The 20,716-nt window shown below is 35.5% G+C and overlaps 1 protein-coding gene across 2 annotated transcripts in view; it reads right to left on the bottom strand.

The window, feature by feature from the left end:
- Nucleotides 1-20,716, bottom strand: part of USH2A (usherin) — a 368,965-nt gene that overhangs the window by 150,023 nt on the left and 198,226 nt on the right. For both annotated transcript variants that reach the window (XM_033513296.1, XM_033513295.1), the window contains exons 36-37: nucleotides 19,668-19,830; nucleotides 4,170-4,349 (exon numbers count right to left, since the gene is read on the bottom strand). In XM_033513296.1, the coding sequence (XP_033369187.1) occupies nucleotides 4,170-4,349; nucleotides 19,668-19,830 (343 nt within the window). The remainder of the gene's footprint in view (nucleotides 1-4,169; nucleotides 4,350-19,667; nucleotides 19,831-20,716) is intronic.

Here is a 20,716-nt window from a genome sequence, read left to right as displayed (position 1 = left end):
GTAATTAGAGCAGTGATCCTATGATGAGGTTCAGTATCCGGTCTCTGAGGTGTTGCGACTTAAACCAACAGTGGCTGAAACCCTCTGGTTGCAGAACACCATCTCCTGCAGATACTGAACAAATATCAACAGCTACAGGTAGACTCAAGTTTTGTTGCTGAGAACAAGCCCAGGCAGAGGGAGAGGCATGCAGTATTCCACACAGAAACAAGAGAACAGCAAGGGGCAGGGGCTTAAGTGTCTAAGGCAGAATCTCACATTGTTCCTTGCTAGACATTTCTATGTTGTGCAAATCACAGAGCACATAATTGAAGAACTTATTAAATCATGGCAGAGTTTAAAAAGGCACTTCACTACTTAGGCAGATTTTTTTTCCAAGTATCTTTCCTTTTATGTTTTACATAGGAGGTATGTATCAATTCTTTGAGGCTCTTTTCTGTAGATAAATCAGCACCAAGTTAATGGTTTGCAATCCCCAGTATAAGAACCCACTGGAAGTCAACTCTGGAATGTGATACAGAATTACCATCCACAACAGTCTTCAGACCTCTAGCCATGACTTGGAAAGCCAGTCCCTTTTCCTGCTTTGTAGGTGATGATTGAGACTCCACCTTCCTGCTTCCCATCAGAGCAGCAGCCTGTCCTTCTTTTTGCATCTATTCATTCAACATAATCCATCTTCTTCCCATTCCCTTCCATACTCAGTCTTTGGTGGTCAGAGGAAGGGAATAAATGGATTTAACTAGTGTAGAAGCTATTATCAGCAGTGATTGCAAATTTCTTTTCTGCTAGCTCACCATCCCCTATTACAAAGCAATTCTAAAATAATGGAGTCTTCTATGTGCGACTACATCAGAAATAGCACTCATTGAGAAGAAAAATGTATAATCAAGATCTCTGTGCAAAAGGTTTTCTCCCAGAATGTTGTAGTTTTATATCTTCTCTATCACTTCAATTCATTAATCTAATTAAATTAATTCTAAAACAATTTGTTTTCCAGATCTTTTACTGGCTGGCATCTTCAAATTAATGTGAAGCACTGGCTAGTATATTATTTTTTTACAGCTTCTACTAAAGCAGTTTAGGAAAAGATAAATAGAACAAATGTATTCTTTTTGGAAAAAATATAAAACTCAAAAAAATTTACTTCTACCTCTGCAGTATGAAATTTGTCACTAATCATTTTAAACTATGCCCTTTTATGCTTCTTCCATCTCTTTTAGCTTTCTATGCAGCTCTTTGATGTAACAAAGACAGTTTCAGACAAGATTTCAGTTCATCTGGAAAAAAGAAAGCTTTAAGTCTTGAGGCAAAAAGCAGTGTATTTAAAATTTATATACTCCATAATGCCTTTGTTCTGAACTTGAACATCCTGAAAAACTTCTCTTTCTTTTGCTTTCTGACTCTGAAGATCATTTCTTCTCATGGTTTCAGCTTCTTATTATGCAACAGTGACTTTAACTGGTGGTTCCAGCATTTAAGTACATGCACAGTCATGGCTGACCCTTTCTGATCAATTGCCAATCCATACAGGTTTGACTGATAAAAGAGCCAATTAGATTTAAGCAAATTAAGGGACATCACCAATGTCAACCACTTATTAAACTGAATGCTGAATTCCATGCATACCAAACACTAATGCACCAAGTCCCATTAAGAGTTGAAATCCTAACCCCATTAGTAACTCCAGACCACTACAGGGTAAGGGTCAAAAGAAAGTTTCATATTTATGGATTAACATTTGTATTTAGTTTTTATTTTTTAATCTTTCTAAGAACTCTTGAACCTGCACCACAATTTTAGTTGAGAGCGAAGATAAAATAAATTCCTTATTTCTAAGATACTTTTTTTTTGAGTGTTGACTTTAAGCATGGCAAATCAGCTTGGTAAGAAATTAAGATATATTTGATCAGATAACACTAAGGATTTGGTGTGCTTTATATTGTGTGCAATGTGTTTCAAAGCTAAAAAAAAAAAGGAACAAAAGAAATCCATATTGGAAAAAAAAATGTATCATAATGGTAAAACAGCAATCAGCAATAGCTTAAAAATTGAATACTCCTTTGTTCTCTATCACTCTCCCATTTAGACAATCTTCCATCAAGTTCCATGAACTACTCCCCACAGTGTAGGTTTCTTAAATAGTATTTTTTCAGTATCCCTTAAAAGAGAATGATATATTTTAATACTCATTAAAAAGTGGTGCCTTTATACATAATGAGACCTTCTTTATGTTTTGATCAAACAAGACTTCTGTTTAAGTGAAATCTTGGCCACTCAAGTAAAAAATAAAATTCTTTCTCATTTAAGTAGTATCTAGATTTCATTAAATGATTTAGAAAGTGTGAAGGCACAGAATACTGCTCAGTGTAGTATTGCCATTATACTCATAATTTACCATGCAATGGAATTGTGTAACACTCAAAGGCTCATTATAATAAACATCACAGTAAAGCAAACATACATTGTCCTAGATACATGTGTGTCTGTACATGTGTACATATATAGCCAAAACACAGCATGTGAGAGAGCACTCCTCTCATATGCACTGCTTCATTTATTATTCATTTCTCTACAGATCACAGTCCACTGGACAATAGTATGGAAGATTTCTTTAATAACTCTCACTGCTAATTTAATTCTACTTAAACACACATATCCTAGTGAATGCCACATGCTTTTCAGCATGATTTTATGTGTAAATCAGGATAATATGTTTTCAGATCATTAACTAAAAGGAAGCATGAACTAAAACCTATTTAACCAATGAGGTATTGCTTTTAAACTACCACAAGGTCATAAAGAAGATAATTTCAAAGCTATAAGTTTTCTAATTGTAATCAACAACAATCTAATGGTAAAAGAAAGTGTATCTTAATGGCTGTCATAAACTTGTGCACATCCTTGCTTATCTTTAAAGATTCTTTACTTTGTCATGTGGTGAAATTTTCACTACCAAGTTTTGCTAAGCAAAATTGAAATGTGACACTGGAGCTAGAAATATCAGTGTCCTACTTCTCAGTCTTAAATGAGCAGTAAAACTCAGATGCAGTTTTATTATTGTATGAGAATGTATATTTGGTAATAGTAGGTGCAACTTGGCAACTGGAATGGAAAAGTATTAAATGTGATGGGAATTGTCTTTCCTCGTTCCTCACTAATCTGTAGTCTGTATTAAACTCTGTATTGTATTTACTCACTTTTCTGAAGTCCTCAAACTCAATCTGTTTGCAAGCAAGTTGTTTCAAGTCTGTGTTTTTGAGCTGTAAGGTTTATTATTTTTCTTTCTTTTTCTTTTTTTGCTTTTCTTTTCTTTTGTTTTCAAATTGTACATATGTCCCTCTACACTGTTCTTGCTCAACAGCTACACCACACATCTCTCAAAAACAAGTGTTCTTGGACTCTCACTTAAAAATTCAAAATTGCCTTAAATAAATGTTATATATTAATATTTGTTTAACAAAAACTGATTAGTTAAGGTGTCCATGAAAAGAAAATGGAAAAGTAGCACATCTATATCAGCTATAAATGTAAGTTTTCTTGAAAAGAAACCAAATAACAAGAAAACCACAAAACAAATCATTGTAAAACGTTTAGGGCACATTTGCTGAATTCTCTTATTTCAAATTGTATGAAGATAATATCCAGACTGGCCTATAGCCTAATTCATTGTAAGTCAGTGCACTGTAATTGAATTTCTTACAGCTACATTATTTTGTGGATTCTGGCTCAATATATTGCCAATGGTTTATATTACTATTATTAAACAAATTCTCTAAGTCTATCCAGTAATTGATCCTTGTCCGCACTTACAACTTTTACTCTAAAACAGATTACAAAATGTAGGTGAGTCTCTCTGTATTCTTGGGCTAGATTAGCTGTCCATGCCAAAATACACCACCATTCACAGAAAAAAAATGAAGTACATAATGCACTTCTAACCTTCATAATATGCTAACTACACAACTATGTATTTTCATTTTCTAGTTCTTTAATGGAACAAAGTGACAAATTAGAAGCCAAAAAGAACAATTTTGTGAGTAAGAACTACTAATACAAACATATTTTTCTGAACTTCAGTCCTCAGCTGTGGTAATAAATAATGTTTTGTTGAACAGAGTGTTTGTGTAATTGTTACATGCACAGAAAAAGCATTTTTTCATACTTACCTCCTGGAGGCATGACTATGGTTATAGCATCACTTATCAAGCTGCCCTGGCTGTTGGATGCATTCACTTGTACTGTGTAGTTAGAAAATGGAATCAGTCCTTTAATGGGTACCCATACATTGAATTCCTTGCTGCTGCACAGCATCCGAGTATCATTTACAACAGAATAATTAGCATTATCTGTTATGGAAAAACAAGAGGGGGAGAGAAAAAAACAAATGTTAGACCTTGCATATGCTACAATTCACTGTCTTTATGAACCAAGTCTTATTTCTACTCAAATGAAGATTTGTCATCTATAGCAGTAATACACACACATTTTTGGTCTGTTGGGAAGAAAAATTATTATTCACAATTTCTTTTCCTTTTGCCAACAGTTTGTGGCATTTTTAAATCTTGGAAAATAAACAAATCACTAGATGAACCAGCCAGTTGCAAAGCTGATTGCTATATATAGCAAACAGAAGTTCCAGCATGGTTCTGTGATAATTGCAGATTCCAAACATTAATGATCATTCTTATCCCTATGAAACACTGGGTAAGACTGGCAAAACTTTTCAAATTTTCTAGAAAAATGCTTAACTTAGGAGTTGATAAGAAAATTCCATTGCATGCATAATAATCATCTGCAGTAACAGAGGCTTTCCAGCATGGCCTGCAGTTCTCTCAAAGACAAAACAAGGATGTGAAGTACTCAGTTTATCAGTTGAAATCATCAGAGGACACCACAACAACCTACATGTCCTTTGCAACCCTTTTAAGATCTCAAACTTAAGATAAGACAATATTCTACCCCACAAAAATAAAAAACCCCAAACCTTTCCAAAATACATAGCTAGACTAGAAAATAAAAAATTATATGTCAAGCAACATTTTTTTGACTTCACGAAGACCTGTCACATATCTCAGAACCAAGCTGACTCACTTAAATATCATCTTATATTTAGAGTATATGAAGTGCTATATAAATGATTAATAATGTTACTGGTCATCATTCCATGGAGATATCTCCCACTGAAGTAAATGAAAATTCTGTATCACAAACAAAAGCAGAATCACTCAAGTCCAAGACAACAGGTATGAGAATGAGAATAAAACCACTGTAACAATAAAAATATTGTAAATCAATTAAGACCTTGTCACAGCTAGAAGATCCAATATTTACATCTGAGTCTTCTACAAAATCTAAATAAGACAGAATTACAAAAAACCTAAAAAAATCAATCTTTTAATTAATTTTTAAGGGATACTCATTGGACTTATTCATTTTGATGCAAGCTTCAAATGAACCATTAAAACTGCAATGCTATTAAATCAGAAATAATTTTTCAAATATTCCATGTTTCTATGATGTGCATTACAGAGCACTTGCAGTGCATTTCAGTCATGCTTTACATTACGTTTTACCATGGATGAGCAATCTGGATTTTCCTCTAATTTGGGGATTCCTATGAACAATTTAGTTCACTTATGGTACAAATCCAAGCCCTTTCTTTATTTTGGTGTTTATGAACTACACTGGTGTTTTCAGTTATTCTATTGGTAACGTACAAAAAGCTTATTTCTTGAGGTTTTGGGGATGGGGATAGGTTTGAAAAACTTGTTTTTATAAATCTGCCTCATAGCCTAGTCCCTCATTCCTCAAATTTTACCTGAATTGCACCCTACCATAGCACCAGACCACCCAAACAGATGACAGAAGTGTGAAGGTAGCATGATTTAATGAAGCTTGATGGATTCATTTCGGATTTCACTTAAGTTTGTTTAAGAGACCCTGTTTTAGGTACAACAACGGATGCAAGGCTTCTTTACATGCAAGAACAACAATCACATTTTACACATTCCACATACAGAATCCTGCAGAAGCAAAGTTATTTCGTCTGAGATCACTCTAATGTACTTGGGCTACTCAACCAGCACTAGAAAAATGCATCTGCTTTACTTGATCTCAGTTTTTAAATTGTATATCAAACCCTCCATCTGCACCTTTATGAAACTGCCCCTGTGTGTGATATAGGAGAAGATACAATCCTACAAAGCATATTTTTCCTATTATCTATCACAGTTTCTGTAATATTTATGATTTATTATTTGTGAAGACCATGCAACAATATTTGACATATACATTCTTAAGGTCCTAGGGACATTTAACACTTAAGGACTCAGCTGGCTGTGGAAAAAAAAAATGCATTTTTCAAACATTTCACTTCCAGTATCTGGGAAAGTTTAAAAACACAGTGTTAACAGATCACCACACAGGCTAGAGTCAAACCTCAAGCATAAAAGAAATTTGTCTAGCAGCAATTTATATATGCCAAATTCATGTGAAAATTAAACTTCTTCTATCAACAGTACAGATTTAACTTGTTAATATTTTAATTTCATCTACCTGAGCCTGGCAGGAAACCATGTACTTCCTCTGCTGATATTTTTATTCCATTATTAATCTTTCTTCCAATGGCTAACTATACTATACTTTAGAAGTACAGTTTTGAGAAACAGAAAATGAATTAAAAGGATAACACTCTATTCCAAGTTGCCTGGATAACAACATTAATATACAGTAATTATACAATTAGTTGTAACATTAAATTCTAGTTATAGCAGAGTGATTACTCGGCAATTATAAGAAGTATATAATTACTCAATAATTAGGAGAAGTATGTAATTACATAACCATTTTATTCAGCTCAAAAATGAACTTGCAAATTTACAATGAGATAGACAACATAGCAGCTCAAAATTTTTTATTGCTCCTAATAAAAAGCTAAAGAGTAGTTGCAAGTTTCCTAGCCCAAATTTTACACAGACAAAAGGTGGTTTATCCCAATTCACAGACAAGGAACTTACTGCTGCTGGCAAGTAAAATATTAGAAGAACATTTTTAAAATGCAGGTCTGGCTGCAGCTGACTGGCAATATACAGCTTTGCCACTTCTCACTGCCTAAACTGTGCTTTCAGTGGGCTGGAAAATGCAGACACATAGGTTCAGCCTGACAGAAAGCGATACAGCGATAACCCAGTCATATCATTCCATGCCATTCCTGCCCAGACTGCCTCAGTGTGGACCCAATTTGTGAGTATAAGTGGATGAGACCTCCTGTTTTTCCAATTTTTCTGTGTGTTTTTCTCTCCATCCTGCTCACAAGTCCCACTGTAGCCCACCAGCAAGTCCATTGCAGATCTAAAGAGCAGTAGACTCAGACAGTGGTAAAGTCCTACTGAAGTTCTACTTCAGACAAGTGGTTCACACCAGAACACCCCTAAAGGGGCAGAAAACAAACTCCTACTACATCCAGCTCACCACATCCATGAACATTTAAGGTATGCAAACACCTGCACAAAAAGATGAATCCTGACAGGAGAGGGCTCAGAGACACTATTTTCTATACCCTCTTAAAAAAATCTAAGTCCTTTGCAGACATGAAGGGCTTAATCCCCAAGCTCCTTAATCTTTCCATATTTTTGCATAGTTATGGTTTTGTTCTTTTACTAGCCTTCTTGCTCAGTTCTCCATATCTCCCCAAAATTATCTGAGGGACTTCCTTGCCTAAGGCTAATTGAGAAATACTTCTGCTGTTCCCAGTTTATTCCTAGTTTATACCAGACTAAAGTATGTCAGTTTTTCAGGAAAAGATCCATGTGAAGAAATGAGGGCTAAAGAATGTCCATAAATATACTTAAAAGTGATATATAGTTGAAACAAAGTCAAGGAATAAAGCATGTCAGGAATTAAAAAGACACACAAATGCATGTATTGCATTCAAAAGCACTGTTTAAAAGTGCTAAGTTTCAAAGAGCACTCTAGCTGGTGAGTATCTGCACTTGAAGGCTCAGGATGGATTTGAGTGGACACTCTGCAGGGGACTCCCAAGCAGAGGTGCATTCCTGTTACTGAGCACTACTGTAAATAGGTGAATTAAGTTCCTGTGAGCCAGTGGTGTGTAAATTACTGCTGTCCTGGGTCTGTCATCCTGTGGGGTTCACTAGATTGAAATAACATAAATGGGTATCCTTTTCCATTCTTGTTATAATCATTGTCACAAGAATTTTAATGCCTCATATATTCCATAATTTTTTTCTGTGTGCTGTACTGCTCTGACCTTTTCAATATTCTGTAATTTGACTGGCTGGCGATTTCAAGTTCTCTCCTTTTTACAGCCTTATTAACTTGTGGAGAAGAGGTGAAATGCACAACCAATCAGAATACATAATATTGCAAAGGTCACAGCAGCACAGTATAGCATCAGCAGACACAGAATACTGTATATTAGTCATTAGCATCCTGATATCTTATTCATGTGACAAAGGTTGTGAGGAGCACACAAAATGGTACAACATGAAACTACTCTCGTGGCAAAGAAATACTCCAAACTAAACACATTCATCTTACATTTAAGAACTTTCCCCCCCACCAAAGCTGGCACATTTAAAAGTACTCTTTCCATCAGGATCAAAATTTATGTTTTTAAGGGAAAAGATAATAAATTGAGATGTTTCCTTTTTATGTATTAAACAGAGAAAGTCACATATTTCACAAGTGTGGGCAAATACCAAGTAATTCTATTAGTATCACTGCATTTGTGATTAATACCAATCCATATTTTACATTTAGTTCCATAATGTCCTATAACCTTTTTAACATTACAGACAATGTTGCCCTACAATATTCAAGCAAACAGAAGTAGAACTATTACCACTGAAGAAGACTGCTCAAAGACTCAAGGTAGCAAAAATCCAGCTCAAGGGACAGTTCACATGAGGATGTATACAAAAATTACTCAGTTAACTATCTCAAACACAGTTGTTTTTATGGTTGCTTTATATAACTGAGCATACAGAGGCTAAGCCTTGTACCTTAGGCCACAGAAAAAGTTATTATCAGATCAGAATAGCAAACTAAAATTGAAACAAGGACTCACTTTTTCGGCCCTTTTCCCTAGAACTCATCCTCATTGTCACCAGCTTCTGTCCCTATTTGAGACACAGCTAGTTTGTCTCTTTGGCACCACGTCTTTGGAGGAAATTCTGTAAATACGCATACTTTGTGTCTCAGCTCATCCTTTTGTCCATTAGTTTTGCTTATTCTTCAGCCTCATTAATTACCACAAAAGCTACTTTCCTCCCAGCTAAGATTTTTCTTTTCTCCTTCTCTTCCTTTCCCATTGTTTCTAATGGAGTATACAGAATAAAAAAATACCACTTTGCATTAGTTTGATTATCCCAGTAGAAAACCTAAAATACAAAGCTAAAATAGCTAAAATACTTCCTTGGCCTTATTGGCAACTCTCTTTCCTTAAGAACTGTAATGATGAGCTGTTCTCAAATAGTCATCTCAATTGTTATATTGACATATATGTTATGTTGACATATGTTATGTTGACATATGTCACAAGTATGACTACTTGTGAAGTAGTGAGGCTTTGATGTCATACACCCCTTTCCAACAAACTATTGGGTGCTTTTTGCATTTTGAGAAGAGGTTGGTTTTTATGTTTTGGCATTCTGTTTCAGAGCAATTTTTTTGGTTTGTTTTTTTATTTCTTTTTTTTTTTTCAGATGAGAACACTGCTGATTTTTTTGCCTCAATGTCTTGAACCACTATTTATTCCTTTTCTCCTGAGCTGACACATGTATTGTTCCGATGGACATATCATGGTCACAGTCCATTAAACTGAGTTCAAAACTTAAAGACTCTCTTAACACATGAAAACTTTACTCTCATGGGCTAGGAGGAGTTGCTGAATAAGTCAAAATGGGTAATTTAAAAGCACTGTGGGAAACTGGAAAAATTATGAATCCAAAATATTAATTTTCCTGTAAATAAGAAGAGTTGCACATTATCTGTATTAAAAAGCTTTATCTTCTTCCTTTTTCCTTGGGAATTAAAAGAAGCCTTTAGTTTTAAAACTAAAAAATGGAAAATATTTGAAGAACAAGATCAAAATCTGTGTTGGCGTGTACCACAGAAATCCAAAATCTAAAAGACCCAGTTTCTGACCAGAAGTTTCTGACTGGTACTCAAGTCATCACTCAAAGAGGCTTCTTACAGACTCCGATTTGGTAGCGCTATCTTAGACTGTCTTGAGAGGTACAGAATGTGTACACTGTCTGTCACTGACACTGGAAAGGGATTCCTCCTCTCTATTCAGCCTGGTGAGACACATCTGGAGAGTTCATCTTGTTCTGGGATCCCCAGCATAACACAGATCTGGACTTACTGGAGTGGAGTCCATGCAGAGATGATTAAAGCCTTGAGGAATATGTCACACAAAGTGGGTTTGAGAGAACTGAGTTTGTTCAGGCTCAAGAAGAGGTGGAAGGATATTAAAAAAGTGTAAAATTAATAATATCTGTTGTGAGGGCATAAAGTAGCCAAACATTTCTCAGCAATATATAGCAGCAGAATTAAAGGCAACGAGTACATACAGAAAATACCAGAAATTCTGTTTAAACCTAAGAAAAAACTTTTTTTACTTTGACATTGGTCAAACACTGCAACAAGCTGCTCAGAGTCTCCAACATTGGTGATTCTCAGAAGCCAGCCAGACACTGTCCTGGGCAATGTGTTCCAACCAACCCTACTTGGTGAGGAGAACTTGAACTGGTTGTTCCCTAGAGGTGCTCTCTGACCTCAGCTGTTATGTGATTCTATGAAAATTTTCAGAACACTTCAAGAACCCTAAGGCAAAGCAGGGGTAATCATTATGATGAAAGCATGTTCCTGTCAGTAGAAATAAGTGATTATTAGTGTTACAAACACTAAGTAATGTGCATTTATGTGCTCATTAATTCTACGGACTGAAATATGAATAAAGCCCACAGCTTGATGTGAGAGATAATACAAGAAAGTTAGCACAGACCCCATGGATGGTTAATGACTGCAGCCAAGATTAGGCTTTGTCTTGATGGCAGGCAGGAAAGAATCTTTAGTGGGTGGTCTCATCTACCCTTTGGAGCTTTCAGCTCAGTTGCATGAGGCTTTGAACTAAAAAACCTCTGCAATTGTTGATGAAGCTGCCAAGAAGAAACCTTTTTGATTTGAATTACTGTTTTAGTTTTTCTCATTACTCTTTCATAAACACAGAAACATCTAATGAGTCTTGCAGCTGAGTCAGTCTCATTTAGACCTTCCAGTTAAAACAGTGTTTTCAGTATAGCATTAAATCTCTGCTGTAATTATATTCATCTCTACTGATTTTTTTGATTTTCCTGCAACATCACCAATGGGCATCAGTCCTGGACCCCCCATACTGCACACTGCAGAGAATGTTTTAGAGACTCACAGTAAGAACACGGCCCACGACCTAAACCAAACTCTGGAAAGCATTCTATGACTACAACCAACTTCTCTGGGTTTCCAAAAGGTTCCCAGTGTCCAAGCATTGTTGTCCTGATATGAACAGGAGGAAGAGTCCCAGCACAGTCTAGTAGTCCAAGTGTCAAAACATCGCATTTGACACAAGACATCAAACAGCAAAGGCATTTGCTGCACTTGCAGTCTTAAGATGATAAGAGAGCATATATCTACTGAGTTCATCCATTTTGTTTGAGGGGTTTTCTGGACAAATTATGAGACTTTATCAAGTTTACTTCATGAGACATTTTATAGACTAAAAAAAAAAATAATTCAGAAACAGCTTTTAAACCTTCAAGTTTGCTTTTCCATGGTTAGAACATTCTTTCTCTAGCTGCAGCAGTACATAAATGGAGATTATCACAGTATCTGGTTTCTGAATCTATGCCCATAATTCATGGATGCCAATAAGAATTTTCCATTCTCCAGGGACACTATCAGAAGGAGACTAGCTAAACACACAGAGCAGAACTTGGAGTCTCAAATCCATAATCAAATATCTAGATTGATTGTGTCACTTGCACTTGTATTGATTTCAATTGGAGCAGCTGACCCAAGGGAATAATAAAAATGTGGAATAAAACTGATTTATGAGAAGAAAATAAATCCTTTTGTGAGTGGTAATGAATTGGTACTATTTAACCCTTTCAATCACAGAGGAAGAACACTATTTATTTTTTCAGAATGCTGAGTTAGCCGAAAGAAGTCATATAAAAAAAGTCAATACCGTCAAATGCCATTACACTTAGTTGTAATACTTTGTAAGGAATGAAGCTCTAAATTTGATCTAGGATTTTTGTTTGACATATGACATTCTTTTGGTTTTTCCAGTCACCTTTCATGAGGCACCATAAGTGATGCACTTGTAGATTGAAAGAACCACAGAATCACTCAGTTGACTGTTTCTTGTACTTACTTATAAATTACTTCCCTCTAGACAATTTAGGGCAATAACACACAGAGTAACACAAACAGCCACACAGTTATGCCTATAAAAGGATGACCTATCATAGTGATCTTTCTAGAAACTAAAAAACTAGAAACATAAATAGTCAAAAGATAATTTGGTTCCCCATTATAAAGTGCAAAGAAAAACTTCATCAAAAGCTTGCCAAAACCCAGTTTCCATCATGTTTCCACTACCTGAGAAAACAGATGGGGTTTATATTAGTCTCTAAAGAAAAGTTTATTTGTTTGAAGCCAATACGTAGAAATATTCAAACTCAATTTCTTTATCTGTGGAAGCTCTAGTCAGATTGTATATATCTTGTTTGGGTTATGTCACTGACATTAATCATATTCCGTTTAATGTCACAAATTATATTTTTGCATTTAGCAGTTACCATAGATACCTAAGCACAGTCAATGTAGTCTTCATGTGGGTTAAAAACCCTGGAAGACATTCATTAACTAAAAGACTGTTTTTGTAGGAAAACTGATTGGCAAATTCCTTTTTACTCAATACTGTTTACCAGAGCCATCCCTAGAAGAGTGCTGTTATTCCCTAGGCTATTCCAAGGGCGTAGAAACAGTCTTGGAGCCAGTGATGCTATAGGCAGTCACTAAGAATTTCAGCCTGTTAAGAACTGATAATACATTCCTCACAAAAATGGGGTTCAGCCCTTTGTGTCAGCTTTATCACATGAAACCAAATAAATTACAAAGTACAAGACAGACAATGTACATGTGACAAAAAACATAACTGTGGGAATAGAATGATGCAGAAGATCAATTAAAACACCATCTGTGGTCTGATGCTACAGTCTTCACCAAAGAAATGGTCAGATGTAGGAACTAGAGAGTGACTTTACTTCTGCTTTCCTTTGAGACACCTACATTAAGGAAAAGAAAAAACAGTACACCTGATACTGACAGGAATTATGCTATTAGATGGTGCATTGTGAAGCTGTTCAAAACCTGCTGAAGGTCGACTAAACATTACTCAATAGTCATCCTGAAGTGCACGCAAAACCATGAGTTTTCTTGCCAGGCAAATCAAAATTTAAACGCCCTACATTTTCAAAGCAAAATATCCCTATCTCCTGCTCTGGTGAACAGATTAAATATGGCTATTTCAAAATGGGTTAAGCATCCTCTTTGTTCCCCCCCTTAAATGTCTTTAGGACTGGTAAGTGTTGTAGGGCTGTAGCTAGAACTAAGAAGACAGACAAAATGAGAGAGGAAAGGGACGAAATATAAAAAAATCTCCTTAATGGCTGGCTTGGAAAAGCAGCTAAGGGCTCCCACAAACATATCCCACATACAGGAGTTTCATTCCCCATTCTCAAGCCTTCAGTACAAGACAGGCTAGGAACTTCAAGTGGCTTCAGCATTCCTTTCCCCACTTCCCTTGCTGTCTGCAGGTGGTGTCTTCCCCTAGCAGTCATTTTTAACATTCCCTTTTGGACATTCTGTTTGGAGAGGGTACTGAAAGTATTGGGTACACTGTGCCAAGTTCAAGACTTGGCAGGAGGAACTTTCTTATAGAAGTAAAATGAATAGCTGGTCTGAGTTTTACTCTATTTACTCATGTATATAGTAAACATTAAACCAAAAAGGTTAGATGGGCAACACTCTGATGTATACATGCAAAAGTCAACTTTTTTATGCTGTATTCTGCTGTTAGAATTCTCCACTTAGCCAAGAGAATGTGTGAGATGCAATGAACCTTTCTGGTACACCATCTCCAAATAAGCAGGTAGGCAGATAAAGAATTTTTTTTTTCCTTACAAAAATACCTGATTAACTATCCTGCTGAAAGTATGGACCTTAGATAATGTGTCAAAAATAAGTTATAATAAGTATTATAAAAACCCTCAAGAAACAAAAAACACCAAAACCCCAAACTGAAAATAACACACATTGATTTCTACATTCATAAGCAACAGAGTTCTGAGTATAACCCCGCAACTTCATGTTATGAAACTCCCTAAGGACATACAGTTAATTAAGGATTCTCTTTAGGTCAAACTTGCATTCAAATGCATCACAACATCTTGGGGGCTACAGATTTGGATTAATTTTGAGCTAATGCAGTCATCTGACAGAGAGTCATCTGACAGAGGTAGGACGATAAGAATTTCCTCCAAATCTCTCCTCTGGAAAAGAGGTAGTATCTAATTCGTCCTGTCCTAGAACTTAATTTCAGATACCCAGATGTAATTAAAAATGACCCTGTATTCTATCTGAACCAGCCTGAGAATAAATATAATGAATGAGGAAACTACTTGGGGGAAATAATCTTGACTCTGTCACCTTTCCCTCCCCTTAAGTGCGCTGAGAATTGGAAGTGTGTCAGATAACAAGAACTCTAACTACTCTTGAAGAGGGAAAAGCTGTTTGTGATCTGGTAGTATTAATATTTTATGGCTTGGAATAACCAATTGCAAACCAAATTCCTCATTTAGGCTCCTCCCAAGTAGATACTGGGCCTTAAATGACCTAAGACAAAGCAAGTTGTCATTGCATTGTATTGAGTCTAAGCAATGATGCCTGAGCACTGCAGAACAGGGACAGAGCCCTCAGTTCCTAGTCCTGCTTCAGCTGTTTGCTGGAAACAAATACTTTTCTGGAAAATTAGAACATACCTATACAGAAAAGCCCAAATAAAGCTCCTTCCTGATTTTTAACAAGTACTTTCACAGAGAAAGGTTTTCAGAAAAACAAAGAGCTGAATTGAAAAATGAAGGCAATTGATACAGATATTTCCCTTGAATATATTGGTAAATCACAGTCAAACTACAGAAAAATCCATGATAAGTATCCTCCTCTGTTGTCAGACAATCCAAACTATCTCCTGCTGAACTACCTTTCACACTGGCAGTGACCTTTTCCATCAGTTTATGATAGTATTTGCTTGACTTTCAATTTGGTTATTGATAATGTTAACAGGTACACACTATTTACCAACACCTTGCCAAGCCATCATCTTAAAACAAGAAAACTATCAGCAGTAACAGAATTAAACAGCAATGAAAAAACAGGCTATGCATTACAAAATATTTATGCTGGAATCAAAAGTCAGGAATTTAGACACATTACAGATAAAATATTCTCTCTTGCTTTTATGTATTACAATGTATCCTTTGCTGAAGTATTGGTTTTTTTACTGTAACAAGATAAACATTCTCCATTCCAAAAAAAACCCACAGCAACTTTAAATCTTTTACAAATTATTTAAGATGATCTGGCCCCATTAGAAAAAAAAAGTCTAGAATTAAATACAATTTGTTTTAACATGAAAATAACCAGTAAGCTATAAGGCTGTTCACTTGAATTGCTATAAGGGGTGCATATTTTTAAAAGCAGATGGATGAAAAGTTATATTTTAAAAAAACATGAATGGCAGAGTCATGTGGTGGAAAAACAGGGTAATCAAATATTAAGACAGTCAAACAGAGACATAGGTATGTGAAATTTGAAAGATTTGGAACAGGACAAGAAAAGATGCTAAGCCTAGGGACAAGACATAGAATATTCAGCATGAGATCAGCTGTTGCCTCTACAGTGTTGGAATAACAGGTTCATGACAGAGAAAGTGTTAAGTTACACGTTATTTAAACACTTTCCATGTCATTGACCTGCTATCTCAACATACCATATGCTATAGTAGGGCACTGATAAGATAACAACACATCAAGCAGAGTTTCACAATATACATTAGGGATGGCAGTGCAAAAATGTAGAAATACAACTGCATTAGAAAAAAACTGTGCTCTCATAGAAGGATCCTTCGCCCTGTCCAGGGGCTATACTTATGCAGAAGGATTTCCACTCCTCAAAAAGTGTGTATCTCTTAAGTGCATCCCTCAGAGGCATACTATTTCTTACTTTAAAAGAAAAAAAAAAAGGCCAGGGAGATATGTGAGATTCAAAGGTAGACCTCCTAGGCCCCACATAGTTAAGCTAAAGTTGAAAAAGATACTGATATAATTAATACAAATTAATATAATTTGATGAAACATAATAACCCCCACACTATTAAATCATAGATAGCTCTGCAACATGTCTTGATATGCCTAAATCTTCACCCAAGTTCCTTTAGCTTCAATCTTTTCTAAGCCTACTTCAATTAGATAGTAAAGTATATAAACACTAAATTTTCACAGAAGTATTGCCAAAATACATTTGCTTTTTTTTCATAATACTCTTCCTATCTGATGGAACTTTTTTCAAGCAGTTCTTAGAATTATGTAATTGAGCATCCTACTGAGTATCCCTGTTTTCAAATAAAAACAAGTCATGGTCTGGAATGACTTGGCCAGACAATTTCCTAAGTCTCCCCTTCCTTCATAATATTTTTATATCTAATAATATTTGCAGTGTTTGGCAACAGAAGTCAGTTCAATTTGTTCTTAATAACAGAAGGTGATTGTACTGTTTGGGAAATGATGTTTGTCTGTTAAACACTCATATTCCTACCAGAAGCTTGAGTTTTTATTAATGAAAATTATCTTCAAGATTTTTCATTTGAGATATGTATACACAAAAATTGCCTAGTATCAGTGGGGGTCACTGCTTCCCAAACTGACACTCAAGGTACTGCCCAGCAGTAACTTGAGTGATAGGTGTGGCCATGTTTATATTCACATTATAGGTGAATTCTTTCTCCCCTTTTTACATTTTAATCCCTGCCTCTTTAACAGACGTTGCAGCAGAGAATGAAATACACTTGCTCATTATGTCAAGAAAATACCAATTAGCCATCAGACAATTCAATAAACTTTGTGTAAATATTGTGAACAGATGATGTCTTACATAAGTTTGATGAATTAATGCTTCATTTCCTTCTTGCATACCCCCAAAACAGCCAGCTTAAATGTCAATTGCTAGAGCTCTGACTTCTGGGGGGAAACACTCTTCACATATTTAGCATTGCAAAGCAAAGTTTCAGCAACAATGAACAAATGTAATGAAAGTTTCTGGGTTCCATTCCCCAATGATTCTTTCACCACCACCCGGCTCTCCTGAGCTGAACTAATATAGCAGGCACTTTAAGTCAACTCTTATAATTGCTTCCAATTTGCCTGTTTTGCTTTTGGCAATTAGCAAACTGAAATGTTATCATGAAAGAGTCCATCTCATTTATAAGGCCAGGTTTTCCCTCCACTAAAATATGCAGGCACTCTGTTCTTTATTACCAGCAGGAGATAAATGGCTGGTTTTCGTTGCTGAAGAATATATAATGGTTAAAAAGTCACTTTTTTCCTCCAGCTCTACATAAATCACAGAACTAGTCAATATTTAATAATGCTTGCCTTGGTCTGGAGTCCCTTGATCACCCCTGTCATGTGTAATAGCTCCCTCTCCGATATCTTTGACATAAAAGCCCAGCTTTACTGCAATACTAACATGTAGAGGGTCATTACGGATCGACATTTACCTTAATCTGTGACTGCCAACCATGAACCGATAAATTCCAGCAGATTCCACTGGGAGAAATCAGTAAACTTCTCAGTGGAAAGAACTGAAGGAAAATTCTGCCGAGAACAGAATACATTTTCTACAAGGGCTGCTCTGCAAATGGGTTCTGACTTTTGAAAGTTCTCTAGCTGCACAGCTTTGCAACATTTAATACCGTTTTGATGGTTTGAGAGACGGGATGACAACCGAGGATGACATGACTTAGAAAGCAAGCAGAAATTTTCTTTGCAAAAACAATGCAAGATTAAACACAAGGGGAATATGGCTTTTGCATTATTCACCCAGCTGCCTTGGCGGAAATGGCTCTGCTGTCACGGGTCCAGCCAAAATGTTGCTCCTTTTTTTCAAATTGATCATCACTTCTCCTCATAATCTTACAAGTGCTTCACAGCAGAATACATCAAAGCCTTCATTGCATAAAAAAGGGACACAACAGCCTTTGTGAGGGGTCAGCTGAGACTGCCTACCACGCGTTACCCTCCTCAGTGAACGTGTTTCTCCAAAGAGCACACAAACACACAAACAAGTTAATTTATAAACTATTTTGCAGAGGACAGTAATTACAGAAGCTATGTTCTCTTTAGCACCAATACTGGAAGCAACAACCCGGTCTCAATCTGAGAGGAAAAAAAAGGGCAAGTTATGAAGTCATCAGCGATTCAATTCTCTATCTGTTACTGCATTTACAATAATTAAATTTGCGAATAGTACATAGAAGGATTAAATGCCATCCAAACATTATTTTCAACCACAATTTCATATTATACTCATAAGAAAACATTTTTATAGTTGCCTAATGTCAATCATGCTGTTTAAAGTGCACTAAAAATTAATGACAATATTGTTAGGTATAATTCATAAACATTACTTGTGTACAATATTTTATTATTTATTATACCTTAGAGCATGCTTAATAGCTCAAATTGACATATTAAATGCTCATACTCATTTTCTGAACATTCATTTTTATTCACTGCCCAAGTATTTTACATTTATATAATTAGAGGACATGGTGTTCTACTTTCAACTAAAAAAATATGCACGTTTTCTAATACATTCAGAAAAAAATGTCCATTTACCTTCTTCAGTGCCTCAGGCTTTTACATAGGGGTGACATCACTAACTCTGCCTACTCCGATTTAGCAACCCAAGAGCACATTTCTATGTTTAAGTTTAAAAGATATATGAAAAAAAGAAACAACTTGCAACATAAACCAGTATAAACAAAAGAACAACCTGCAATTCAGTAAGGTATAACAGGGAACTCTTAATAGTCAAGCTTTTGTGTCTCATGTTGAGTCTGTTTATGATATAAAGAGTTGTGTTTCTTTCCCTTTCTTCTTCAAATTATACCCATGATCAACCATATTATGAACAGCCCTCACGAGTATAAGCAAACCAACTGAAATTTTGTGAGCATAGCTTCCTTATCTGAGTGAAGGTGGCAAGATAAGACTCCATGTGTATATCTAGAGACTAAATGAGTGCAGAGAGCTTATCTTTATTTGCCAATTTATGTGTTTGTACAAATGTAAAGCACCATAAATCAAAGCAGCACTTCTTAAAGAATAAAATTGGTAATTCTAAAATAATCAATGGCATGAGGAAAAACAAAAAAGTGGGAAAAATTTAGTGCTAAAGTAGATGTTTTTGGGTTTTTTTTACATAAATGGAATATCAATGTTATTATTAGACTTATTATGAAGTGAAAATTATACCTTGATCAGCATAGAAGAGACCAGTGACAAGGACTGTGTAGGTCAGTTCTCCATTAGGTTTATTTGGGGCAAGCCATTTTAATTGAACTTCTTTGGACCCATCAACAGTACTAAATACATCAACCATTCCCTCAGGGGCAGCTTCCATGGTCCGAGCTTCTACCTGTAAATTCAATAAGAAATGGAAGTTTGGTGCCATAGTCACAGAATGAGAGTTGCAAAGTTTAAGAAAAGGTATTTCTTAATTAAGAAAAAGTAACTAACACTGTCAGTATCCTAATTTTTAAGCACGTTGCAGTCCTTTCATCTACATTTGTTTGAAGCTGTCCAGCTACTAACCTACTTTAAACAGAGACTACTGTAAGGAACAGTAAACAAATACTGGTAAAGAACAAAAGATTATTTTTTGAAAACACCAGTGGACCTCATGTGGATGTACAATCTCAGTGTAAGGAAAGGAAACAGCAATAAAAGACCACGTAACTTTCTGCCTTTAAAAAGCAACTGCAAGGAACACACATTTAAACACTGTAGTAAATTATTAGAGATATTTGACAGAAAAAAATTCCTTTGTGGAATATTGGCTGCTCCCTAAATTAACTTCTACATTCACCTAACAAAATTAAGTTGCAATAAAAAGTAAATCTTTAAAAAAAAATAAAATACACAGGAGCTGAATAATGTACTGAATATGAAAGGTTTGTAATATAAGTAAATAAATTCGTTCAATATTTCAGATATTTAGTATTGAAATTTCATAACTTGTAAACATTCAGTGCTATGGAACAAAGTAATTTGTTATTATGTTCTTTATGGTGACAATTTTGTTTCTCCTACATTATTTATTTGGTGTTTTCTAAGGTATAAGATGGTTTCACACCTTTGTAATGTCTCTCAGCTGCAGGTTCATGGGAGTGCTAATAAATGCTATTTTTAATCTGCCACACCTGCTCCTCCATCTAAATAACTAAACATATTTTCTCTGTCCTTGAAACATGAATGTTGTACTTTTCAGCATGTAAAGATCAGACAGCTTATTGTTTGCACGT

This window comes from Parus major, chromosome 3 (assembly GCF_001522545.3).
Source record: "Parus major isolate Abel chromosome 3, Parus_major1.1, whole genome shotgun sequence".
Taxonomy (NCBI): Eukaryota; Metazoa; Chordata; class Aves; order Passeriformes; family Paridae; genus Parus; species Parus major.
The sequence above is the reverse complement of the archived record's forward strand: the minus strand, read 5'-3'. Positions and strand labels throughout refer to the sequence as shown.